The 21457-nt window shown below is 43.2% G+C and overlaps 1 protein-coding gene across 2 annotated transcripts; it reads left to right on the top strand.

The window, feature by feature from the left end:
- Positions 1-1028: 1028 nt before the first annotated feature.
- LOC126534784 (uncharacterized) lies at positions 1029-18203 on the top strand. 2 transcript variants are annotated; one of them, XM_055072714.2, is made up of 6 exons: positions 1038-1418; positions 3810-3878; positions 8041-8114; positions 12111-12303; positions 16205-16333; positions 17905-18203. In XM_055072714.2, the coding sequence occupies exons 3-6, from the start codon at positions 8048-8050 to the stop codon at positions 18146-18148; spliced, it is 633 nt and encodes a 210-aa protein (XP_054928689.1). In that variant the 5' UTR covers positions 1038-1418; positions 3810-3878; positions 8041-8047; the 3' UTR covers positions 18149-18203. The 2 variants fall into 2 exon arrangements, with proteins under 2 accessions (XP_050037979.2, XP_054928689.1); XM_050182022.3 differs by lacking the exon at positions 3810-3878 and having other exon boundaries at positions 1029-1418.
- Positions 18204-21457: the final 3254 nt, after the last annotated feature.

Raw genomic sequence — 21457 nt, 5'->3', positions numbered from 1 at the left:
AATTCACGTCAAGTTAGTAGCCATGAACTTTACTATGACTATGACTATGAGTCATTGCATTTTTTGCTTGTTCATGGGTGCATGAGCCATTGTTCACAGGGGTATGAGCCATTGATGACGACAGCCTTCGACATGCTGTTCTACATGTTGCATGCGTGAGCAGAAATAATTTAAGCACTGATCGCATCACTTTGCTGAGTTCTTGCAGCCTCTGCCTTACGGGGCTATGAGTCACTGAATTTTTTGCTTGCTTACGGAAATATGTATGTTTACCGGGGTATGGGCCATTGATGATGACAGCTTTTGTTCACGGAGAATAAAGATTCACGGAAGCCTAGCCATCTACAGCTTCGCTGTTTCGTACAGGCAATAAACGAGAGTACAGAGAAGTTAGGGATAGCAAACACGAGCGTAATAGATGTCCGAAAGTTGCAATAACCAATACAGAAAATTACACAGAAGGAAAACTAAAAGAACAACGCCACAAATCTTCAGCAAATGTTCTGCTGTGGCAAGTTAGTCAGTATTGTTTCTTATGTGGCAATTGCGATTCATGTCGTATATGGTACTACTGCTTGCAATAGTATGTGGTCGTTTTGTACTTGTACACATACAAGTGTGCATTATTATTAGTCCTGCTGTCAAGAACCGCGCAAATAGGAATATGAAGCAGCTATTACGTGGTTTTTATTATTATGGGTAAGTGTTACCTCACTCATACGGAACAATAATTAAAATGCAGATTTAAGCTCGCACCTGGAACGGTGAACAATTACTATGTGCTTTGAATGATGTTAAGTATGCTTTGGACACTTAAGGCACATTAGCAAATGAAATGCATAATGTAATTTTCTTTCCTGAAGATTTTTTCTGTTTCTTCTGTTTTAAGCTACAGATGCGGCAAGAAAAACGCAGTGTGTCAGCGACCTCACTAATAACATTTACCTCGTGATCTCATCGAATCTCATAGTGGCGTTGCGAGCAAACTGAATCAGGTGGCTTGAGAAAAAGTCGGACTGACAGCCGCTGCTGAACGAAAGATGCCATTTGAGACGACGTTTATCACGCCGTACATCGGCCCCAATGTTTTATAAAGACTGAGTTGTCCAAATTGCGCAATACTTTCGGACCAATAGCAGCATCGTGCAATGACATGGCGGTTGGTGGTGTCGGCGTGGTCATGCCGCATTGCCTATGCACAGCACTGGCACCTTTGTTGTTTTTTTTTTCTAGAATAACGAGTAGAGTGACTCGCTGCGGTGACCCGCAGAACTAAAATGGTCGTACTTAAAGCATAACCGTGAGGTCGGACGCGATTTTCGATGATGACCAGTACCTAGGAGCATGGGCGAGCAATCATCAACGACGGGACCGACGTGGACGAACATAAGCAGGTCTGGGCATCTGCCAGTTTGGTGGTAAGAGTCTGCATGTGGGACCGAAGCCTGTGCTTCTTTTATGCGCCTCATTATTGGCAGTACGTTCACTTTACGAAACAATAAAAGCAAGCGCCGTGAGTTGCGAGAAGCGACAGCAATGCGTAGTTGCGAGAGCCACGCGTTTGTCGAAAAAAAAAATGAGCGGCAATGCATGGTTACGCACGCCGAGGCTACCCTGTCGACAAGCCGGGGTTGAAGATGTCAGACGAATTGGAGTGGCTAACGATCGCCAAGTTCTCGTTCAGCACGAAGCGGCCCGTGCTGGGTAGTTCTAAAGACGTGCGATGACTGCCCGCCCAAAGCTTGTCTATGCTGTATGCCACTTGCGAGTGCCACGAGACGGACACACACTTCGGTCGTGACTTCTGATGGAATAGCACCAAGAGACGGCTCATACCGGCTTGACCGCAAAGTAATGCAGTGCAGTTGCAACAAGCGGTGCGTTTGGATAAAGGGCGAGTGAGGACTAATGTGCAGCACTTCGATAGCACGATTTCTAACCGACGCCGCGACGAGAGAGGTAGAAATTGTGTGGGCTTCACTTGAATGGACCTCCCGGGAACAGATATGCTCAGAGCATGATGCGTCGCTGTTGAGACGCGTCCGCCTGTGGCTTGTGGCGTGGCGTTCAACTGACCCTTGATGCCACACCAGGAATTCGGGCTAGGACGTGGTAAGGCGCCAAGCGTCTTTCATTTGACTACGGCGACAGTGGGAACGGGAACGCACCTCGAAGTACGCTTTGCTCAAGCGCAAATGCGCTTATTCGAGAAAAAAGAAGAATTGCTTCAGTATACATCCCTGAGGAACACCCCCCCCCCCCCCCCTTCCGAACAAGCTGCACTTTACTGGAATCTTTTAGTGCTATATTCTTCCATATAATTATTAGAGAACAAAATACATGTGAGTGTAAAGAATTTGCACAATGTGATTCTGTAAAGTAATTATGATAGAATGTCTATCTCAATCTGTGCCAGGAAAACAATTCATTTTTACCACAGTAGACATCGAGCCATTGAGATATTTCAAAATATCTATGACGAAATGAAATCGTCGGAAGGGCAAAAATTATCATTTGATCACAAGAAGCAGAGTTTGTCAAGGTCACTTAACGCGTCGAAAGTCGATAAGTACTCGCTTTGCCATCTCTCGTGAGTGCACCACAGCAGCACATCGCGGACATGTAATGTTGACAAAGTAACGCCGTGACTACCAATTGCGCCGTTTCGCTATGTGTAGTGGCATCGCTATGCGTGAGGGGCTGGTCTTGAGAGGCCATTGATTCCAGGTGCCCGTGTGTGCTCTCGCCTGAGGTGGCAACGTTCGCAGCGTTTGTCCTCACCTTCGATAAGCTTGTCCGAGCCTTCATTCACTAACGTTAGAGTCTAATTAAATGTAGCCGAATTGTTTCTACTCAATAATGCAAAATTTGTACTTGCGGTTTTTGGTGCCGCTAAGCGCTGGGCTTGGGCTTCGACTTGCAAAATTACTAACAAAGAAAGGTTAAATTACTTTAGAGATCAACTAAAAAGGACATGTTTTGTTGTATATTCGCCGTCGTAGTAGTAGATTTCCTTGAAATTGCTACCGCAGTAGTAGAATTGTAGTTTCAAATGCATTGAACAATGACGAAATGTAGCGTCAAAGGCAGTTTTGCTTTCTGCTATCGACAACTTCGTAATTGATAACCAACAGTGATTGGGAGCTCCGCGCAGCATGCATACATTGCTCCTTTTACAAGATCGCCTTTAAAGGTTCGGCGTAAAACTTATGAAAGTTCACCTTTGCCATCTTCATTTGTCCTTGCGTGCACGCGCATGCGTTTTACCATAGACAGTGCTCACGGAGGTTAGCTTCTTGCGAGTTTTTTCGCTTCTGATATTACTCAGTACCTTTACTGCGTTCATGATTGAAACATCAACTTCACTCGCTGCTTGTATTACAAAGTAACCGCTTAGTTATAGGCAACAGGGTAGCTGAAAACCAAATCTTTAAAAGTCACTGACAAATCGTTTATTGCTAAGGATTATGTTACTTTTATTGTTTATTGTTATTGCTACTGACTATGTCGAAGGAGAGATGTGATGTCTCTTTCGACAAATACTCATCTCAGTGGAAGCCACAAAATGTGTGGAATGTTTATTTTTCAGCTTCGTAAGCATACCAACCTGACCACCAGGTCATCTGTGTTCGCGTTACTCATTACTAGTCTTGCAATGTTTTTGCAGGAGCAATGTTAGAAGAGCTAGACTCGCTTGACTGAGATCACTTCAACGTACACGTGCAAAATCGACAGAAATTTTTGGCTTGTTCAGTTTCGATATACAGTATTTCGATATACCAATAATTACCCAATCCTTATCTTCACAGCGGCTATTGATGAAGCAAGGTATCTCACGCCAAAACATGTCTGTGCGACGAAAGCGTCGCCGGAAAAAGGTGAATGTACTTTGGCGTTTCATTATTTTCGTGTCATGGCATTACTATTCCGAGAGCCGGTTTTCATGTGAGGCTCTACCGTCATCAGTAATAAACGCAGCAGTACGATTTTTTAGCCTAATATGCGGCGGCCTCAAACAAGCACAAGGCCCCAAAAGTGGACGCCGAGCTATCGCTGTATGCTCCTACTCCTTGAGTGTAAATTGTTGACAAAAATATTTTTGCGGAGCGGAAATATTAGCCGCCGAACGGAAAAGCGAGCGGACTGTGTCGGACTGATAAGATCACCCAAAGGGTTCCGAGCTTTGACTCTAGACACTGTGCCATAATTGGGCCGCTTCCTTTGTCGGAATTCGTAGAGTTAATGATAACAAAAGAAAAAGAGCACAAGTTGCCTCGATGCTTAAATTCCGCTCAGCTCTGAGGGCAAGCAGAGTTTTCAATTTGCCAGCGGCATAGTGCAATTGTAAGTACTGTTTCTCTCATTATTCCTCTTTGGTGAGAAAGCCTCTTTGCATGATGTGCAGCCGCACTAAGAACTCTTACGTGTAAAGGGGGTCCTAGGCCATGAGCTCCGCATAATGTGTGAACGTTTAATAATGTGAATATACAGCATTAAGCTTGTGGAAAACGTTTCCATAAACTTTGTACTGCTGTGTGGAGCATTTAGGCCACTGTTGCTACGAATCATTGCAGCGAATCCATAACCGCTGCAACAAATTTTCTCTTCACCCTTCTCCTGTCAAAAATTAGGCAGATTAGGGAGACTCGCTGGAGTCATCGTTAACGTTCACTCTAGAGTACTGTATGTGACTGCGTTGCTTTGAGTAGGAATTGACCGCATTTATGTCGTCTTTAATCTCGCGAACCTGCACACATTAGCTGCTATAGGACACGCGGTAGCGTTCAATGCAGTGCTGAGCTCCGCGCTACGCATTTGGAATCTATCTATCTATCTATCTATCTATCTATCTATCTATCTATCTATCTATCTATCTATCTGTCTGTCTGTCTGTCTGTCTGTCTGCCTGTCTGTCTGTCTGTCTGTCTGTCTGTCTGTCTGTCTGTCTGTCCGTCCGTCCGTCCGTCCGTCCGTCCGTCCGTCCGTCCGTCCGTCCGTCTGTCTGTCTGTCTGTCTGTCTGTCTGTCTGTCTGTCCTCTCCCACTAACTCAGTGGTTCAAGTTATCTACCAGCTTGGCCGTTAGGTATATGCTCGTGGGCGTGAATTGGTCGACATCATTGCACCATTGTTATTCCATTTTCGTCATCTATCTTCGGGCCGCCGTCGTCACGGCTTTTGCGCCGACCCAGTGGACCAAGTTGTCTAATAGCTTGGGCCACTACGTATACGTATGTAATCGTCGTCATGCATTAGTCGTCGAACAGTCGAAAGGAACTACGAGTGAAATTGCCGTCATGATGCCGTCGTCCCCTCTCCACCATCCTCATCCCAGCTTTGTCATCTAAATCGTATAAGGCCGTCCTCGTCATGCATTTCAACATCTACTAAGTGTACCAAGTTGCCCGATAGCTTGGGTCCCTATATACGTACTCGTTGTTCTGATGAATTCATGATCGTTGCATCGTGTTCATTCCAGCTCCGTCATCCAAACCGTCTCACAGCCATCCTGGTTGTTGCATTATTGCCTCTCCAGTACCCGCCTTGGTTGCTTAGTGGCTATCGTCTTCGGCTGCTAAGCACGAAGTCGAATCCCGGCCACGGCGGCCGCATTTCGATGGGAACGAACGCTGAAAGCACCTGTGTACTTAGACCTTGGTGCACGTTAAGAAACAGGTGGTCAAAATTTCCGGAGTCTGCCACTACTGCGTGCCTCAGAAACTGGTTTTGGCACGTAAAACCAGATAACATGTTTTTTTGTGGCTCCAGCTTCGTAACCTGATTCTCGTCATGCCGTTGTTGCCTTGACATTGTAGCTACATAGTCTTCGTCATACGGTGGTGATCCCCATGGTCATCATCATATTGCTTTTATACCATTTTGATGCCGTCGTTATCATTGTGTCTTCATGATACAGTAGTCGTCATACATTCGTTGTCATGCCGTTCTCATGATGATGTCATGGCCGTTTCATCCTTGCCATTCTGGGTCCCCCTCCAACTACCATCGTGTAGTCGTAATGACGCCAACGTCATCACACAATTATTGTCATAGTATTGTAGTTCCTTCATCGTCACGCTGTCGTCATCGTACAGTCTTAGCGGTCACCCTGTCCTGAGTATACCATTTTCATCACTAATCATCCAGTCATTGTCATCACGTCGTAGTTGTCACACCGCCTTTGTCTTTCCATCGACGTAATTTATTGTTCGTCATTCTATTGTCGTCCCTCTGTCGTTGTCATATCGTCATGCTTATGGGCAGCCCTGGCAAGCGAATGTCATAGCAACGTACTGAAGAAAAATGCATGAGCACATAGCCAAAGCAACCGAAGTCTCAGAACGTCCGTTAGAGATTAGATATTTGATGTGGTTTCATCAATGCGGGTTTGTCACTACAGTGCTTGAATGCTATCCCTTTATCAGGGACAGTCACCGTGAGCGGAATTCTGCCACAAATTCATTTTACGAATGGGCATCCCCACACTTTGTTGGGTGGCAACTGCACCCGCCATGCATTTTCACTACAACTTCCACGTAAGATATAGTCTAGTAAATGGCGCTAAGCTGACAGTCAAGCAACAACTAGGGTTTTTCCACTCGGTAAGCCTCCACCATATCAACATCACTTTTCAGATGGATTAGATTTGCTCATTCGTTAGGCCCTAAATATAGACGTGCTACTAAGAAAAAAAGAACGGCGCTACTGGCGATAATTCTGAATTTTTGCTGAATTTTCTGAATTAATCAAGGATCGATCAAATACATTTTTATTTCTTCCCTCGGTATGCCTCCACCATATAAACTGGACTTTCAGGCGTATTTGTCGTACCCTTTGCTCTACAAAAACCCTTATATAGGTGCGCTACTCAGCAGACGTTAGAGCATTATTGGGGATATTATTTCAATTTGTGCAGAATTGTCAGAATGATTTTTCTTGATGTAAAAAAATTTACAACACGGTAAACTACTGCCAATCTTTTGCTACTAAACCCTCTTCTCGTTAGGACAACGTAGCGCATAGGTGCAAGTGAATTGTTTGGGACCCACAATCTTTCTTTTTGTGTAAATATTAGGTAAATGCAGTTTCTCTAATCGAGCATGTGGGCAGAGCATCACAAAAGCACGCGAAATCCTCACCTATTGGAATGCTTCATGAAAAGCGTGCCTTGCGTGTAGCTCGCGGCACTGACTACGGGAGTGACAAAGCGAGAATAAAATATAATAAAGCGAAGCTTTCTTTTTTTGCGAACCTTCATGGACTTTTGTAACCATTTCTGTGAGATGCTGCTGCGGTCTTACCGAATACCTGACGCTTAACAATAATTGAACCACGGTACCTCACTCAGGCGATCTGACCTGTAACTTTCAGCATAGCATCCAGATCTGGTAACCAATATACCAACAGTAGCAGGTTAACGTCATCTAACTCTTTGCGATGATCACCGCACGTGTCACGTTGTTGTAGAATTGTCAAGAGCGAGTAGATGTGCACATGCCTGCTTTCATTACACCAAAGAAGGTGTAGTGGGAAAATTCTAGCATTTGATTAACCACTTTACAAAAAGCTTCGCGTCACATACATTCAAATATATTTGATGGACTTCCATATTCTTTGGATGCTCAAACGCAGTATCGAAACTTTGTAAGAAACATTTGCTGAATGCAAAACAGTTTCCCCCCGTAATGTACCTTACATTTTGTTTGTTTTTAAATTTTTACTGATTCAATTTGTCTGGCATTTGCCAATCAGTTTTTAAGGACTTTGGTTTATGTTGCGTGAGCGGCTGTGTAAATCGCCACTTCTTAGGTGATGTTTACAATTTTGATGTGGCTTTGAACAAGGATAATGACCAAGTGTATGCGTTATTTTAGGAAACAATGATGTCTAGTCTGACTAAATGGTGTTATATTTAGCGTGTCTTGTCACTTTTTCTTACATTTGAATTCTTAGAGTGGCACCGTTAAATATATATTTGTAGATAAGCAGTCTGCAATGTGCCCTGTTGTTAACGCTGCGTTTTCTATGGTGAATCTGTGTAGCGCTACTATGGCAATTTCACGATGCGTATGGGTGGCACTGGCCACCTTGAGCCTGTCGACAGCATCCGCTGAAGGTAAGGACATCTACCTTGATATTTTCATGCGGTATTGCTTGTTTAGGGGAACCACAAGTGCGCTGAATGTTTGTCATTCCAAAAGTAAGCAAATGAAGAGGCCACCCTGACATCGTGGTATTCAGCACAAAACTTCACAACCGCGGTCTTATTTGTCATATTCATTCTCGGCCGCCTGAGAAGAAATGCAATAAAAATAGAGTACGACAGTGTATCCCATGATTATAATGCTTTCTGATAAGTTTTAAGTGAGCCGCCACACAAAACTTTGATGGCATGTTCATTTAATCAAAGCTGATGTCTCTGCTTTACTAGTCAATAGCTGCGAGAGCACAGACAATGAAAATGCCGCGTTAGCGAAGTACGAACAATACGCAAAATAAATCACAGTGCAGTGCGATAAGTTGTTTCTTTTAGAATTGGCACGCTAGCTCAGCAGAGAAGCAGATATTGGTGAACAGAACTACACATACAAATACCTGGGCAATGCACAATTTTTAAAATGAATATATTGATTATTTCGTTTCTGTCTCAGGACAATATCATCTGGTGCGCTACACAAATTCTGTCCAGCATACTGCACCCACGACAGCAACATTTAATAGGATTAAGGACTTCTCCACCAGAAACTTGCCGTTTCACCTATTGCAATTTTTTATCGTTGTCCTGCATGCCATCAGAATCATGGGGCGCTGTAACGTAAAGCTATTCCAAACTTTTCTATTCCAATTCGGTAATCAGCCCTCCGCGATCAGTCAAAAACTTTTTTTGGACCACAGCCACTTCGCCCGTCTCTCATGCGATGTAACGAAAACCGCGATAGCTCACCGTCTGATATGACGCGACACATTGATTATGCGTGATTGGACTGAACAAAAGAAAAATAGTTATTTCTTATTCGGCCCCGTTTTGCCATTAGCCCTAGGCTATTTGTCAAAAAGTTTTAGGACTGCACTCACTTTACCCGCCTGTCACGCGACGTCACAAAAGTGCGAAAACTCATTGCGTCAGAGTGACATGCACGCGTTAAACATACATTAATATCCGAACAAAACAGAATTTTCTGCTGAATAGCCACAGGCTGCCCCATCCCGAAAGGAATAAAATATGACTGCCGCCGATCGCTCAGGCACTGCCTACTCGCACCTGCTGGAGAACTTGGGCTTATTATCGCACAATAAAACTGCTTGCGTGGCAGTGTAACGCTTTCGAGTACTTCCGGCGCGTTTACGACCTCGCTCTGCCAAGTCTTTTTTGCTGAGGATCCGTTTTAGCGGCATTCTTAACCTTCCATTGCATGCCGCCGCAATTTTCGTCTAGCCACCGCAAGCTAAGTAAGCGAAAGCGGCCCAATCGCAGACACCGGCAACACCCTCTTCATCTGGTTATCGATTTTGAGTGCACTGGCTCAGCTCCATCGAATCCCTCGGTACTTGAGCGTGCTCCTCGCCTCTTGTCAGCCAAATACATAAGACAAGCCGCTCAGTGTAGGCAATGTTATTCGTTTTTAAAGCAAACGAAAGTGACCTCCTCTAAACGAGGAGAGCGTTTGATTGGTCTCTTCAGAAAACCGTGCGGGTCACCTCCCGATGCTTGCATCGGCGGTTACGCAAATGTGATGTTAGGAGATTGGAATAAAAACAAATTGGAATAGTTTTAGGTTATAGGGCCCTTGGCGTATGTTATGTCCACTGGAGAAAGAAGTAGAAAAGAAAAACTGGTCCATTAACCTGAGCAAGAGGGTCGCTTGCCCTGTGATAACGAATAATCCTTGCTTTTGTAATAAGACCACTGACCCAGTTTGAGCACGGCTTCATAATTATGCCACGCGCAGTTTGTTTCAGTGAATATGGGAGACATTAGGAATGTTATCGTTTTCATTCACCTGAAAGGAAAACAGTCATTGCGGCCTATAAATAATGTATCTGTATGACGAAGAGTCACCGAAACGTTTATTGCCCACTTATCAGAATTGAACTCAAGTAAACCGCATGTATGTAACCTTGCGAATGAGTCTCTAGAATTGGTTCATTATTTTTTCAGTTATTCCTCGAAGTTCCCCTTAATTCTTCAACGGAAACTCTTTGTCAATCATGATGCATAACTTCCCCCAGTAATAGGCAATGCATTATGGGCTAATACAAAGAATAAGGCTCCAACATTTCGCCTCCGTTCGAGATCCCAGAACTCCTAGAAACTGCACGTTTGGTACCACTTGTTCACGAGTTTATTGGAAGGACTTCCCATCGCTGGACAAAAATCACGGTTGCAAGTATTGCCTGCAGGTGCTCTATCTCTGCCACATCACATTTCTTTTATTCCCAAGAAACTTCAAGAGCTTTAGTAAAATACCGGATACACACTACTAAAACCTAGCTGTGTTTCTCCTGTTAGACACCCAGTCGTCACCACATTAGTGACTGCGTATAGTTGACTGCTAACTTTATGCAAAATGGCTGGTTTCGAAATAAACAAAGGTATGGATGTGGCTTTCCGAGCTTTACTTCATCGCACCTAAAATTAATCTGCAAAAAACTAAAGTAATGTTTAACAGCCTCGGAAGGGAACAGCAGTTTACAATAGGTAGTGAGGCACTGGAAGTGGTAAGGGAATACATCTACTTAGGACAGGTAGTGAGTGTGGATCCGGATCATGAGACTGAAATAATCAGAAGAATAAGAATGGGCTGGGGTGCGTTTGGCAGGCATTCTCAGATCATGAACAGCAGATTGCCATTATCCCTCAAGAGAAAAGTTTATAACAGCTGTGTCTTACCAGTACTCACGTACGGGGCAGAAACCTGGACGCTTACGAAAAGAGTTCTACTTAAATTGAGGACGACGCAACGAGCTATGGAAAGAAGAATGATAGGTGTAACGTTAAAGGATAAGAAAAGAGCAGATTGGGTGAGAGAACCAACGCGAGTTAATTATATCTTAGTTGAAATAAAGAAAAAGAAATGGGCATAGGCAGGACACGTAATGAGGAGGGAAGATAACCGATGGTCATTGAGAGTTACGGAATGCATTCCAAGGGAAGGAAAGCGTAGCAGAGGGCGGCAGAAAGTTAGGTGGGCGGATGAGATTAAGAAGTTTGCAGGGACAACATGGCCACAAGAAGTATGGGAGAGGCCTTTGCCCTTCAGTGGGCGTAACCAGGCTGATGATGATGATGAAGACCTTGGACATGTCCCAAGAGCGCAGACTACCAAATATTTATTAGTAACGAAACCATAGGCTTCTTCAAGCGGGACCCCAGGCACGTGACCACAACATCACCCACACTTGTGCAGATAACGTAAAATATAATTTAGCAGACTAGTTCTGTAACAGTGCCTGCACCGAATAAACATCGGGCAAAACGTGAACCATTCTATGCTACGAAAAAAAAATTATTGAACGGACAAATGAACCCCCGAGGGCACAGCTCTCTTAACTGTAACCGAAGTGCAGGCGATAAGTGAAGGAATGGGAAAGCGCGATGGTTTCATAAAGCGGGGTTAAAACGAAGCAATTATAGGTAGTCACCACGTTTTATAGGTGCTATCACGATTTTTCATTCCCTCACTTATAGCCTACACTTCTATTACTGTTAGGAGACATGTGCCGCCTCCGGTTCTTTTGTCCGTTCAATATTGTTTTTCGTAACATAGATTGGTTCACGTTTTTCCTAATGTTTAATTGGTGCAGGCATTGTTACACAATTAGTCTGCGGAATTATCCGTTATCTTATCTGCCCAATGTGTACGTGAAGATGTGGTAACGTGCGTTTGGTCGCGCTTGATGATGGCTATGCTTCGAATAGGAAGAGTAAATGTCAGTCTGCGCTCGTGGTGTATTCTGTGTTCCTTCCGTTTCTCCTCGTTTTTTCGGGCATTCTTAACTTTCATTAAAGCATAAGTAAACTATCAGGAGAGAAAGTCCTACTTAGCAATGGTTGAGTTAAAAAAAAGGTGGTTTTGTATTTGTTCTTGTTATTACTTTTGTTTTACCACAGAACACTGCAGCGTTTCGACCGAGACTCTCGAGCGAGCATCGAAGAAGCTCATCAATGCTCTTCCAGAAATCTTTCCCTTCCCTGGTGATGCAGAAGCGCCGGTTTTACCAGGTCTTTTTGCTGGTCCAACTTCTTTGCTTGGCTTGAAGTATCTACGTGTCCTAAAGCCGTTCCAAGTGTACTGCGATCAAAGGTAATCATGCTTCCCATTTGTTTCCTATCGCACAATCTCAATGCAGACCAGTTTATTCAACATGTCTAGACCCTCCGAGAAGCTATGGAAGTTAACCATTTTGATTAATTGCTTGAAAAAAATATGCGCCCCCTACTGGCATACTCAAGAGGGTGCAAGATCGAGGGGCATTCACAGTGGCAACCAAAGACAACACGCTTATGTAGGAAGAGGGTAATTACGGTGCAGTTGTCTTTATAAAAGTGATTATATACTTAGTATGCTCTAACTGCAGAAGACATGGTAGATCACACAATAACGAGATGCGGGGAAATAGGACAAGATAGCGCAAGGTAAAATATCAAGGAATTTTTTAGAGTTCTGCATCATTAGCATAATTTCGAGTCGGCAAAGTGCATCCACATCAAATTTGAAGCTGTATATTTCCATATCACTGTTATAAGAGGAAATAGAAATATGCTGTAGTGAAAATTTGACGTCGTCAACTGTCATACGAAGAAAGCACGAAGCTGATTGTTAGAAGCGGAATCTACCTTGATAATGTACTGTTTAGAAAGGCCCAATAACCACACTTGGCTAAGTAAACCCAGCATCAGTTTGCCATAATTTGTTCAGCTGTAGGCTTTTGGGGGCTATAGGGTTCGTGCGTGCTAGGGCGTCCTGTTGCACTTGGTTTGAGCCAGTGCAGTTATTTCATCTTCATTTCATTTCTTTTTTTTAATATACAGCGTATGTACAGCGTGTAATTAAACAGCGGGTCATTGTAAACTATATTGCAATACTAAACAATGGTTTCCGTATTGCACATAGATGCGGCGTGTTAGAAGCTGTATTTTTCTACATGTATTTTTCTTCACTTCCTTGTCGTCCTTGAAGCACCAACCACACTTCGTCATACAATACGAAGGAAAACAGCGCATTACCGAGTAAGGTACTTATGGAAACAGGAAAAAATAGGAACAATCACGGCGCGTGCAAGCGATTGCCCGAGATAGCTTCTGTGCCAAGTATTAATGTGTTTATTCTAGAAGAGCTTTTCTGAGATATTACCTCTTAGACAAAAGATGAACTTCGCAAATTCTACATGTTCTCGTTAAATGTCAACAACCGCATACTCTGTAGTTTTATAGCTTGTGTGAAAAAAGGTTTGATTTTGCTTTTCGACCTTTCACTCAAGGTTATTATTTAGTTCCCGGGCATAAATGTGCGATAGAGTATTTTTTTTTCTTTCGTGATTATTCAGGTTAGCACGTGCGCGTCAACACGAAAATACGCTAATGTTGTCGGCATGTATAGTGTGTTTAAGTGCCCTTCTTCATTAAGACTGCTACAGCCGCCATTATTAGTCATTTTTACTGTCGAAAGGAAACGAGCCATAATATTTACTAATAATTAAAGTACATTCGATAGCCTACAAAACCCGTATAAACTGTTTTGCAATTTGTGTCCTGTTTGTTACCAGTTTATCAACATGACAACCCAAAAGTGATTACATTCTCATCCATGAAACGATGATGAATACGATTATCATTTAATAAAATATTTCTTGCGTATCTTTATGGAATTTATGCGCAAACTAGCGTGCAGTACTTAACTACTGCGGACAGTAAACGTACGCGTGCAGTAAAAGAAGTTGGTACGATTGTAACGCAATGGAACATCGTACGTCCGAACACTACTGTCAATGATTGATGAATATCTGGGGTTTAAAGCTTCTGGGAATGGAAAAGTTCTTCAAAATATTGACATCGCGAGGGCTCTCGAAGACTTTTCTTTTTGCTCTCTGTCATTTAGCTCTATACATTTCTTATTTTACAAACTTGCAAATAAACAGGGCATTTGGGCCATTATTAGGTGGGCGAAGAATATTGAAATGATGACATACTGAAATGCCAAATCAAAGTAGCAGCTTGGCTGATCAATATAAAAAAAATCCTACAATTTAACGCGTTACTCTGATTGCAGCAAACACCATAACTATGGTAGAAAAATATGTTCTTATTAATATCTGATGGAAACCCTGCGAGCCTTCGTGCATCACAAATTCATTAAGTTGTCAGGTGTTGCATATCATCGCAGCGATAACGTTCTAACAGAGCTCACTTCTGCGTCCCTTGCTTAAATGGGTGGCTTCATGCGCGAGTGTGAAAGCAGTTGTCACTGTTATACACTTATTTGTTTTCTACACTTAAGTTACTGTTCCAAAAGAATAAATCGAATGTTCGGGCTTTATTTTTAGTATGCACCATCACTGTTCTGTAAACGCAATGGTAATTCTATGTCAGCGTCTTTAAATACTGTAGCGGTGCTTCGAAATTTTTTCATTATTTTAAACCCTGAAGTATGCACAAGCTTTACTTTTTAAACTTTAGATTATATTAAGTGATGAGCCTCAAAAATGCTAGAAACCAGCGACAGTGGCAAAAGCAAATAAAGGTTTAACTTGCGGACACCGAGCATACGTTCAGGGCCGCCACTTCCTACAATATAGACGGGCGCACGTTTTGATTGTCACGTAGGATTGACGGTGAATAAAGCGCCAAAACTGGGGATGAGAAAACTAGCGTCTCATTGGGTTGGCTGGTGCCCTACCGAACAGGCTACACTCAAAGAAGTGCGATAGCAGCGAACACAGTCGGCGATCTTCGAAAATCTAAGCAGGTCAAGCGCGTCAGCTTTCATACATCAGTCGTCGAAGGTTCTAGAGTAATCGCTGGTGCCTGCGGGTCTTCCAGAACGTTCTACACTATTTGCGATGCACATACGTGCAATAAGATTACACAAGGTTTGGCAACAACAGACAGCGGATGGAACCAGCGATAATATTCCAGAAACTTCCAATGCATGCAGGCGCGTCCTGCGCTGAGCGATAACATTTGTTAGACGATGAAAAGCACTCTTCCGTAAAAGATAAACTAGTTCATGCGTCAATATATTTTGTAGAGACATCCAAGGGCAATGTGCGCGAATGTAACTGGTTGTAAATGGTTGTAAATGGGACGAACTGTCTTTCATATCGTTACCCCTGAAAAGCAAGAATGCACACAAAGAGGGCAAAAAAAGGAAAATACAGCTATTTTCCGGTGCAGAGAGATAAAATGTTACTTGGCGGTCAACTGCTCTACATCCTGAAACCAGGATGCCTTAGCTTCATGCTTTAGCGTAGTAATGTCATGGACTATCAGAGTGCATTTATATCGTCAGCTTAGAATGTCTGTGCAGTAGCTGTCGAATTCCGTCGGGCGTTTCCCGCGTTTGAAGGTGGCTCAAACTTTCTGTTGTAGACTTTCGAATAATATTTCCTTTCCGCATTTATACTTGCTGCTAGAAAGCACGGTTATTCACGGCAGCTACAGATTAAATTAAGCGAGTTCAGGGGAAATATTAACGCATGTGTTAATGCCCCTGTATAAGCGAGATTTTACTACTTACGCCGAAAATGAAACCGATAAGTTGAACTTGACAGCTTGGCAAATAACATTTGCCCATTCATCCTTACCACAGAGTATAGTTTTGGCGGGTTGGTTATGCTGCCAGTTTCCTGGGTTGCGAATTTGGTGGGACTTGCATGTCTTCTCAGCAATTAGGTTCACCATTCTTGATACGTTCTATGAGTGCCGTGAGCGTGTCCTCCTTAACTCCTTACAACCGGCAGATACGTGCAGGTTGTTACCTATTTCGTCGAAATTGGCCACTGACTGATTAGCGATGTCACATGATAGAATACCCAAGATAACAAGAAAGTGTTCCTACGGTGTACACCACTTTCAAATTTATTTCAGTGGTGAACGTGTTTTTCTTTTGCTTTCTTTTTCGGGAGGGGGGGGTGATCAGTCGTTGATTTTTGCAAGATGAACGTGTCGTTACATGGTTGTGAAAGCGTTTTTTTTTATTATTACAGCAGATTTGGTGAAGCCAAGACGATGGTCAGGGTTGACTTCACCACGGACACAGGACTAGCTCTAAATATTCCCTGGCGTTACTGCGGCGGAAAATCTGGATATGCTAAGCTTGATCTCCGTAAGACAAGGTGGGTAACATTCTGTCCTCCAAGGAAATGTTAATTTAATTTTCTCCATTGCTGTTGAGAGATGCGCACGCAATTGGTTCAGGTAAACTAGACGGAGAATTAGATAGCTTCTTACTATCTGCATTCTCGTTAATTCCTGAAACCACAAACCAATATCATTTCCACCGCCATCAGCGGTCGCTTTTTAAAAAAAGGAGCTTCTTCCTTAAGAAATGCAAGTCGATAACGAGCGTAAGACCGTTTGAACCATATATTTCAGAAATTGAGGCTGGAAGCAAAACAGCAAACGTCAGACAGTGGAAATTAGTTTAAATCACGAAGGTAGAGAAAATCGGAGGATATGGAGAATTATAGACACGTGCATGTTTTTATTAGCGCAACAAACACAGCAAAAAAAATGTGGACACACACCCACAGACACACAAGCACGCACACACACCCACACACACACACACACACACACACACACACATATATATATATGGGTGGGTGGGTGTGTGTGTGTGTACCTCTTCATGTCTATTTTATCATTCATTTTGTGCATTTGCCAGTATTCACAATTATATATGTCGACCCAAACGCAACCAGTTCTCTACCTTAGGCTAGCCGACGGTCATAGCCAAGGTACGCTTAAATTATCTTGCCAGAAAGTCGCGTTAACCTAACCGGCAAGCGTTTAAGTCGTTCAAGCCGTTTTACCTGCAACTTTATCCTCTTCTTGCGCAATTCATTCCCCAATCAAGTGTTCTCGAATTCGAGGTTTGAATGCGTTAGCAATATGAAAGTCATGGGTTAAAAAAAAAGTATGGGCGTGAATTGTGGGAGGCCTGTCACGTGTAGAGCTAGAGATGGGTTTGGGAGAGCGTGTATGATTGTGTAGGGCGTGTATGTGTACACAGTGGTCTGCTTCGGATGAGCGTTAGTTGCACTTCGCTCTTCGAAAAGGCAGGATGTGTGTCGAGTCACCTGCTCAACACTATGCAATGTCGCTCATTTGGTTTATATCTTGGATCCAGGACATCAAAGCGGTGCGCCGTAATGATAACGGCATTCCTCTCGCGTTTACCGCTAAATCGCCACTGAAATGTTTCACTTGTGTGAAGTTTAGGTTCTGCTTTAGACACCATAGTAAGACGTTTATAAACTGGCGGGAAGAGCTAAGTTAGGGTGCTTTGGCTACATAAATGTTATATTAGGTAGTGACTAATAATACCTAATGAATAAAGGGAATTTATGGCATGGAGACCACAGCTCTTCAACAGGATTTTGTGCTGACATTTCTGTCATGGGAGATATAACTGAAATAAAATGTTCAGTTGCCGAGTCCGCTTTATTTAGCAGACTGGTTCAGTTCGTTTGCAAACCGACTGCGGAAATACAATATCAAAATGTATAGCATTCCTTCCTCTTAATCACCCTGCTATGCTTAATATACATTCTAATCGCACGGCCATATTCATCGCGTCCGGAATCACTACAACAAGTTACAAGAAAACAAAAGCCTGCGTTTTGCTTAGATGCTTTTTTTTTACCTTTGAAAACTTACACTTTGCTTTCTTGAATATTCTTAGGTTTACCATCATTTTCGAGGTTGTCAGCAGCGCCGACGAAGAAGAGGTGACCCTTCGTGCCGTAGAATTGCATCCTGTGTGGATGGAGGACATTGGTCTTCACCTAGAAGGGCTTGGATCCCTCGGTGTGAAAGCAGGCGTGGCGTTCAGCAAGGTTTTGCCAAAAATTCTGCGTGATCTGTGGGTAAACATCCTGCCCACATTCCTAACCAGGATTATGCAGGACACCGTTCGACGCATATAGACGATTCAACAGATTTGTCTTTGGCATCGCCATACTGTAAGCCTAAATAAAGGTGCTATCAGTATTTTGCGTCCACTGTTCTATATTTTTTCTTACATCAGAGATCTCATGTCAAAAACCACTGAAAAGCAGGTTTAATATTGGGTGATTCTGTTGTTGCAAAAAATATTAAAAAATTTCCGGTAGCGGATACCACAATTCTAACACTTGAGCTAGATTACTCAATGAGGTGGCCTTAACTTATAGGAGAAATCAGATGCTTTAATTGAATTATGTAACAGAATTAGGCTAATTAACTTTTCAGTTATTACTTTACGCGACATATTTTAATCTACTAGTTCACCCGGTGAGTTCGCAAGGCGTATCCACTTGCAAGAAATTTTCAGGACTCCACCACTTTCGCGATAATAATTTTTGAAGTGTCCGATGAAATTAATTGCTGTTCCATTAACTTTTTGAAACAAAACGCTTTTTATGCATTCAAGCACGAAGGCCTTGTGAACTCACTAGCGGCATTTCGTATATGTAAATACGTAAATAAACTAAATAAATAAAAGGCATTTACCATTTTAATAGTAATTATTGAAATAAGCATTCTTATTTCTCGTAGAAGTAATGGCCGCCTCATCGTGTAATGGAAGCCAGGAGTTGGAATTGTAGTATTTTCCACAAGCAATAGTAAAAATGTCGCGCAGATAAAAAACACCGTGTTTATACTAGTCTAGCGAAAAATACACCATGGGCCAGTATACTGAAGGGAACCCCAAATACATGTTTAGACCCAATAACTTATTCCGTGCTATTACCGGCATGAAAAATACAGCGGTCTTGGAATTCTTGTAACTTTTTTATACAGCAGTTAATTCTGATTCCTCGAAGGTGTCTTTGAGGAGAGGCATTCATAATTTTGTAATGGTAAAGAAGGTGAGACATGCGAACCATTTTCTGGTTGATGATTTTACCGCAGGATGATAAATATTATGACGGATGGAGGTAGTCATTACGTATCTATGCAACTTTAACTACCTTTGCAATCGATAGTCACAAAATCAGTTTTAAAGCGAGTCTTCAAGCCCGACGTCTGAAATTATCCCAAACGCTTCGAGGGCTTGAAAACGCTGACACAACAAAATATTAATGTTACTGAAATCTGGCTTATTTGACCCCTGAATGTGATCAGAAATGTCGTATACAAAAAAAGTCATGCCGCTAACAGAGGCCCCATGAGTGACAAGGCTTTATTTTTCTCTGCATAGCTCGAGCATAAAAGGACGTCTTTCTCAAAAAGGAATCTCCCTGATTAAGCACTTGCTTGCCCGACGCTGACGCGGAAGCGTGTAATTCAATTTTAGGTGTTTTAGGTGCATCATGAGCGATCATTTCAGTTTGCCTACGTTACACAATTAATAATTGAGTCAGATACCTTCCTTGCAGTGCTTCTTTTCAATTCTAATCAATAGAAACGGCTAAAGATTTTTTCAGAGGGGCTGGTTAGCTGTCTGTACATTGCTTTCACAATGCTGCCCATCTCCAGCGGCAAAATATTTTGTCTGGCGCAAATGACAGGCATCAAAATATGCACCATTATTTTCCCGAAGCAGCAAAAAGTTAGACCTCAACGATTGCCACGCAACCTATAGTAGTGGCATTGAATCCGCATAGAGAACCTTCTATGTTTCATCGAAAGACTCCATGCACGGTAGTTAGGTACGCTGATATTCAAGTAAGATAAAGATTTAAGCGCCCCTGAAAGGGTTCGGGGAAATTTTGTAGACGCGTACGGTACAGCTAAAGTTAATCATTCGCACCACAATTTTCGTGCTACGTCTCATATTAATATAGCTATGGACGATTGGACCCGATATGGACCCTGCTCCAGAGTCATACATTTTCTCCTCAACTCGTTCGCCAAGTGATAGGGGCTAAGCTCCGCCTTCACTGGCTCTGCGTGAGGATGGCACGTCGTGTCGTCCGCTTCCGGTCCTCTAGGAGTGAGCGCGCAAAGTCTCTCCATACTCTCCACCAGCTGCTTCGCAGTCAACCCCAACCGACAGCTATCAAATCTGTTGCGAGCATTCTGTCGAAGCGCCGAACGTGTCTGGTGTTCCGGTCCCCACAGCGAAGCTGGAGGTTACGGCAGATGGCTGGAGGCATCAACTCAAGCTGATGAAAGAACTTTAGCGTAGACGTACAGTGAGCCGCCTGATCGGTCTGGACGATCCAGCAACTTGTTGGCGCAGAGCTTAACCAGCCAAACAAAGCGCTAATATTGCTCGAAGCAATAGTAAAACATTTTAAATATTTACAAAACAACGTCTTGATGATTACACTCTTGCAAAAAATTTACACCAGCATGCGAAGAACAATACATTTCGTTACTGCTAGTGTGTATGGTGGAGATGTGTGCCACCAGGTGGCGGCACCATGTAGGCCATTCACATTTGCGCTTCTGCCCATCCCGTTGAACCGCACATTCAAGCGGCCAGGCCCTGTCCCTTGGCGCTTGCGTTTTCCTTAATACCGTACTCGCGAAACGCTATTGCGTTAGTAAACTTCCGGTGTAAAGTGACGGCCACAAACGTGCAAATCCTGGCGCCGATCGGATAACGGCAATCCGATGCGCTGCAGCCAGTCCACCCGTCTGCTGCCTTTTAGAGAGCCACGACGTCGCAGCTTGACATTTTGCCAGTTGCTACGTTTGCAGTCCACAACGCAACAAAGTTGAATCATAGTGTTCGCGAAAAGATGAGACCGACTCTGACCGCGGTGGTATCGTCAAAATGGAGTAGGTCGTAACACAAGCAGACGACGCTTGCTGTGTGCCGGAGGTGCTTAAGTGTAGTGAGAAATTATTCTTATGCATTCTCTTTCTGTTACTTTATTTTTATGGACACAAAGTAACTAACACTCCAAATATTAAAAACATCATTTGTTCACCACATAGGTGGAAAAGTTATAGATGACGCGCCTTGGGCAGCCAATCGCATAGCTCACACACATGACGTCAATTGGGTGATTTACGTCATATGGGTAGGGGCGGCTGAAAATTCCGCCGAGATGTGTGCTGCGATCGGTAGCGATGTACATTTTTGAAACCTTGCAATAAATACACGATTTACGCGGAGCACTGAGATGCGTCAATTGATGATCAGAAATGCTGACTCTAACGTCTCAGTACGTTTGTACAAAATCGTCAAAATCGTTTCAGGGTGCCTTAAGGTATAGAGCAAAAGGGCACGCAGCATGAAAGAGGAGACAAAGGCTGGGACTACAGTGCCAACGTTCCTACCACTCTGTTCTTTTGTACGA

The sequence above is a fragment of the Dermacentor andersoni genome, chromosome 7 (assembly GCF_023375885.2).
Source record: "Dermacentor andersoni chromosome 7, qqDerAnde1_hic_scaffold, whole genome shotgun sequence".
Classification (NCBI taxonomy): domain Eukaryota; kingdom Metazoa; phylum Arthropoda; class Arachnida; order Ixodida; family Ixodidae; genus Dermacentor; species Dermacentor andersoni.
Note: the sequence above shows the minus strand (reverse complement) of the source record. Positions and strands in the feature narration are given on the sequence as shown.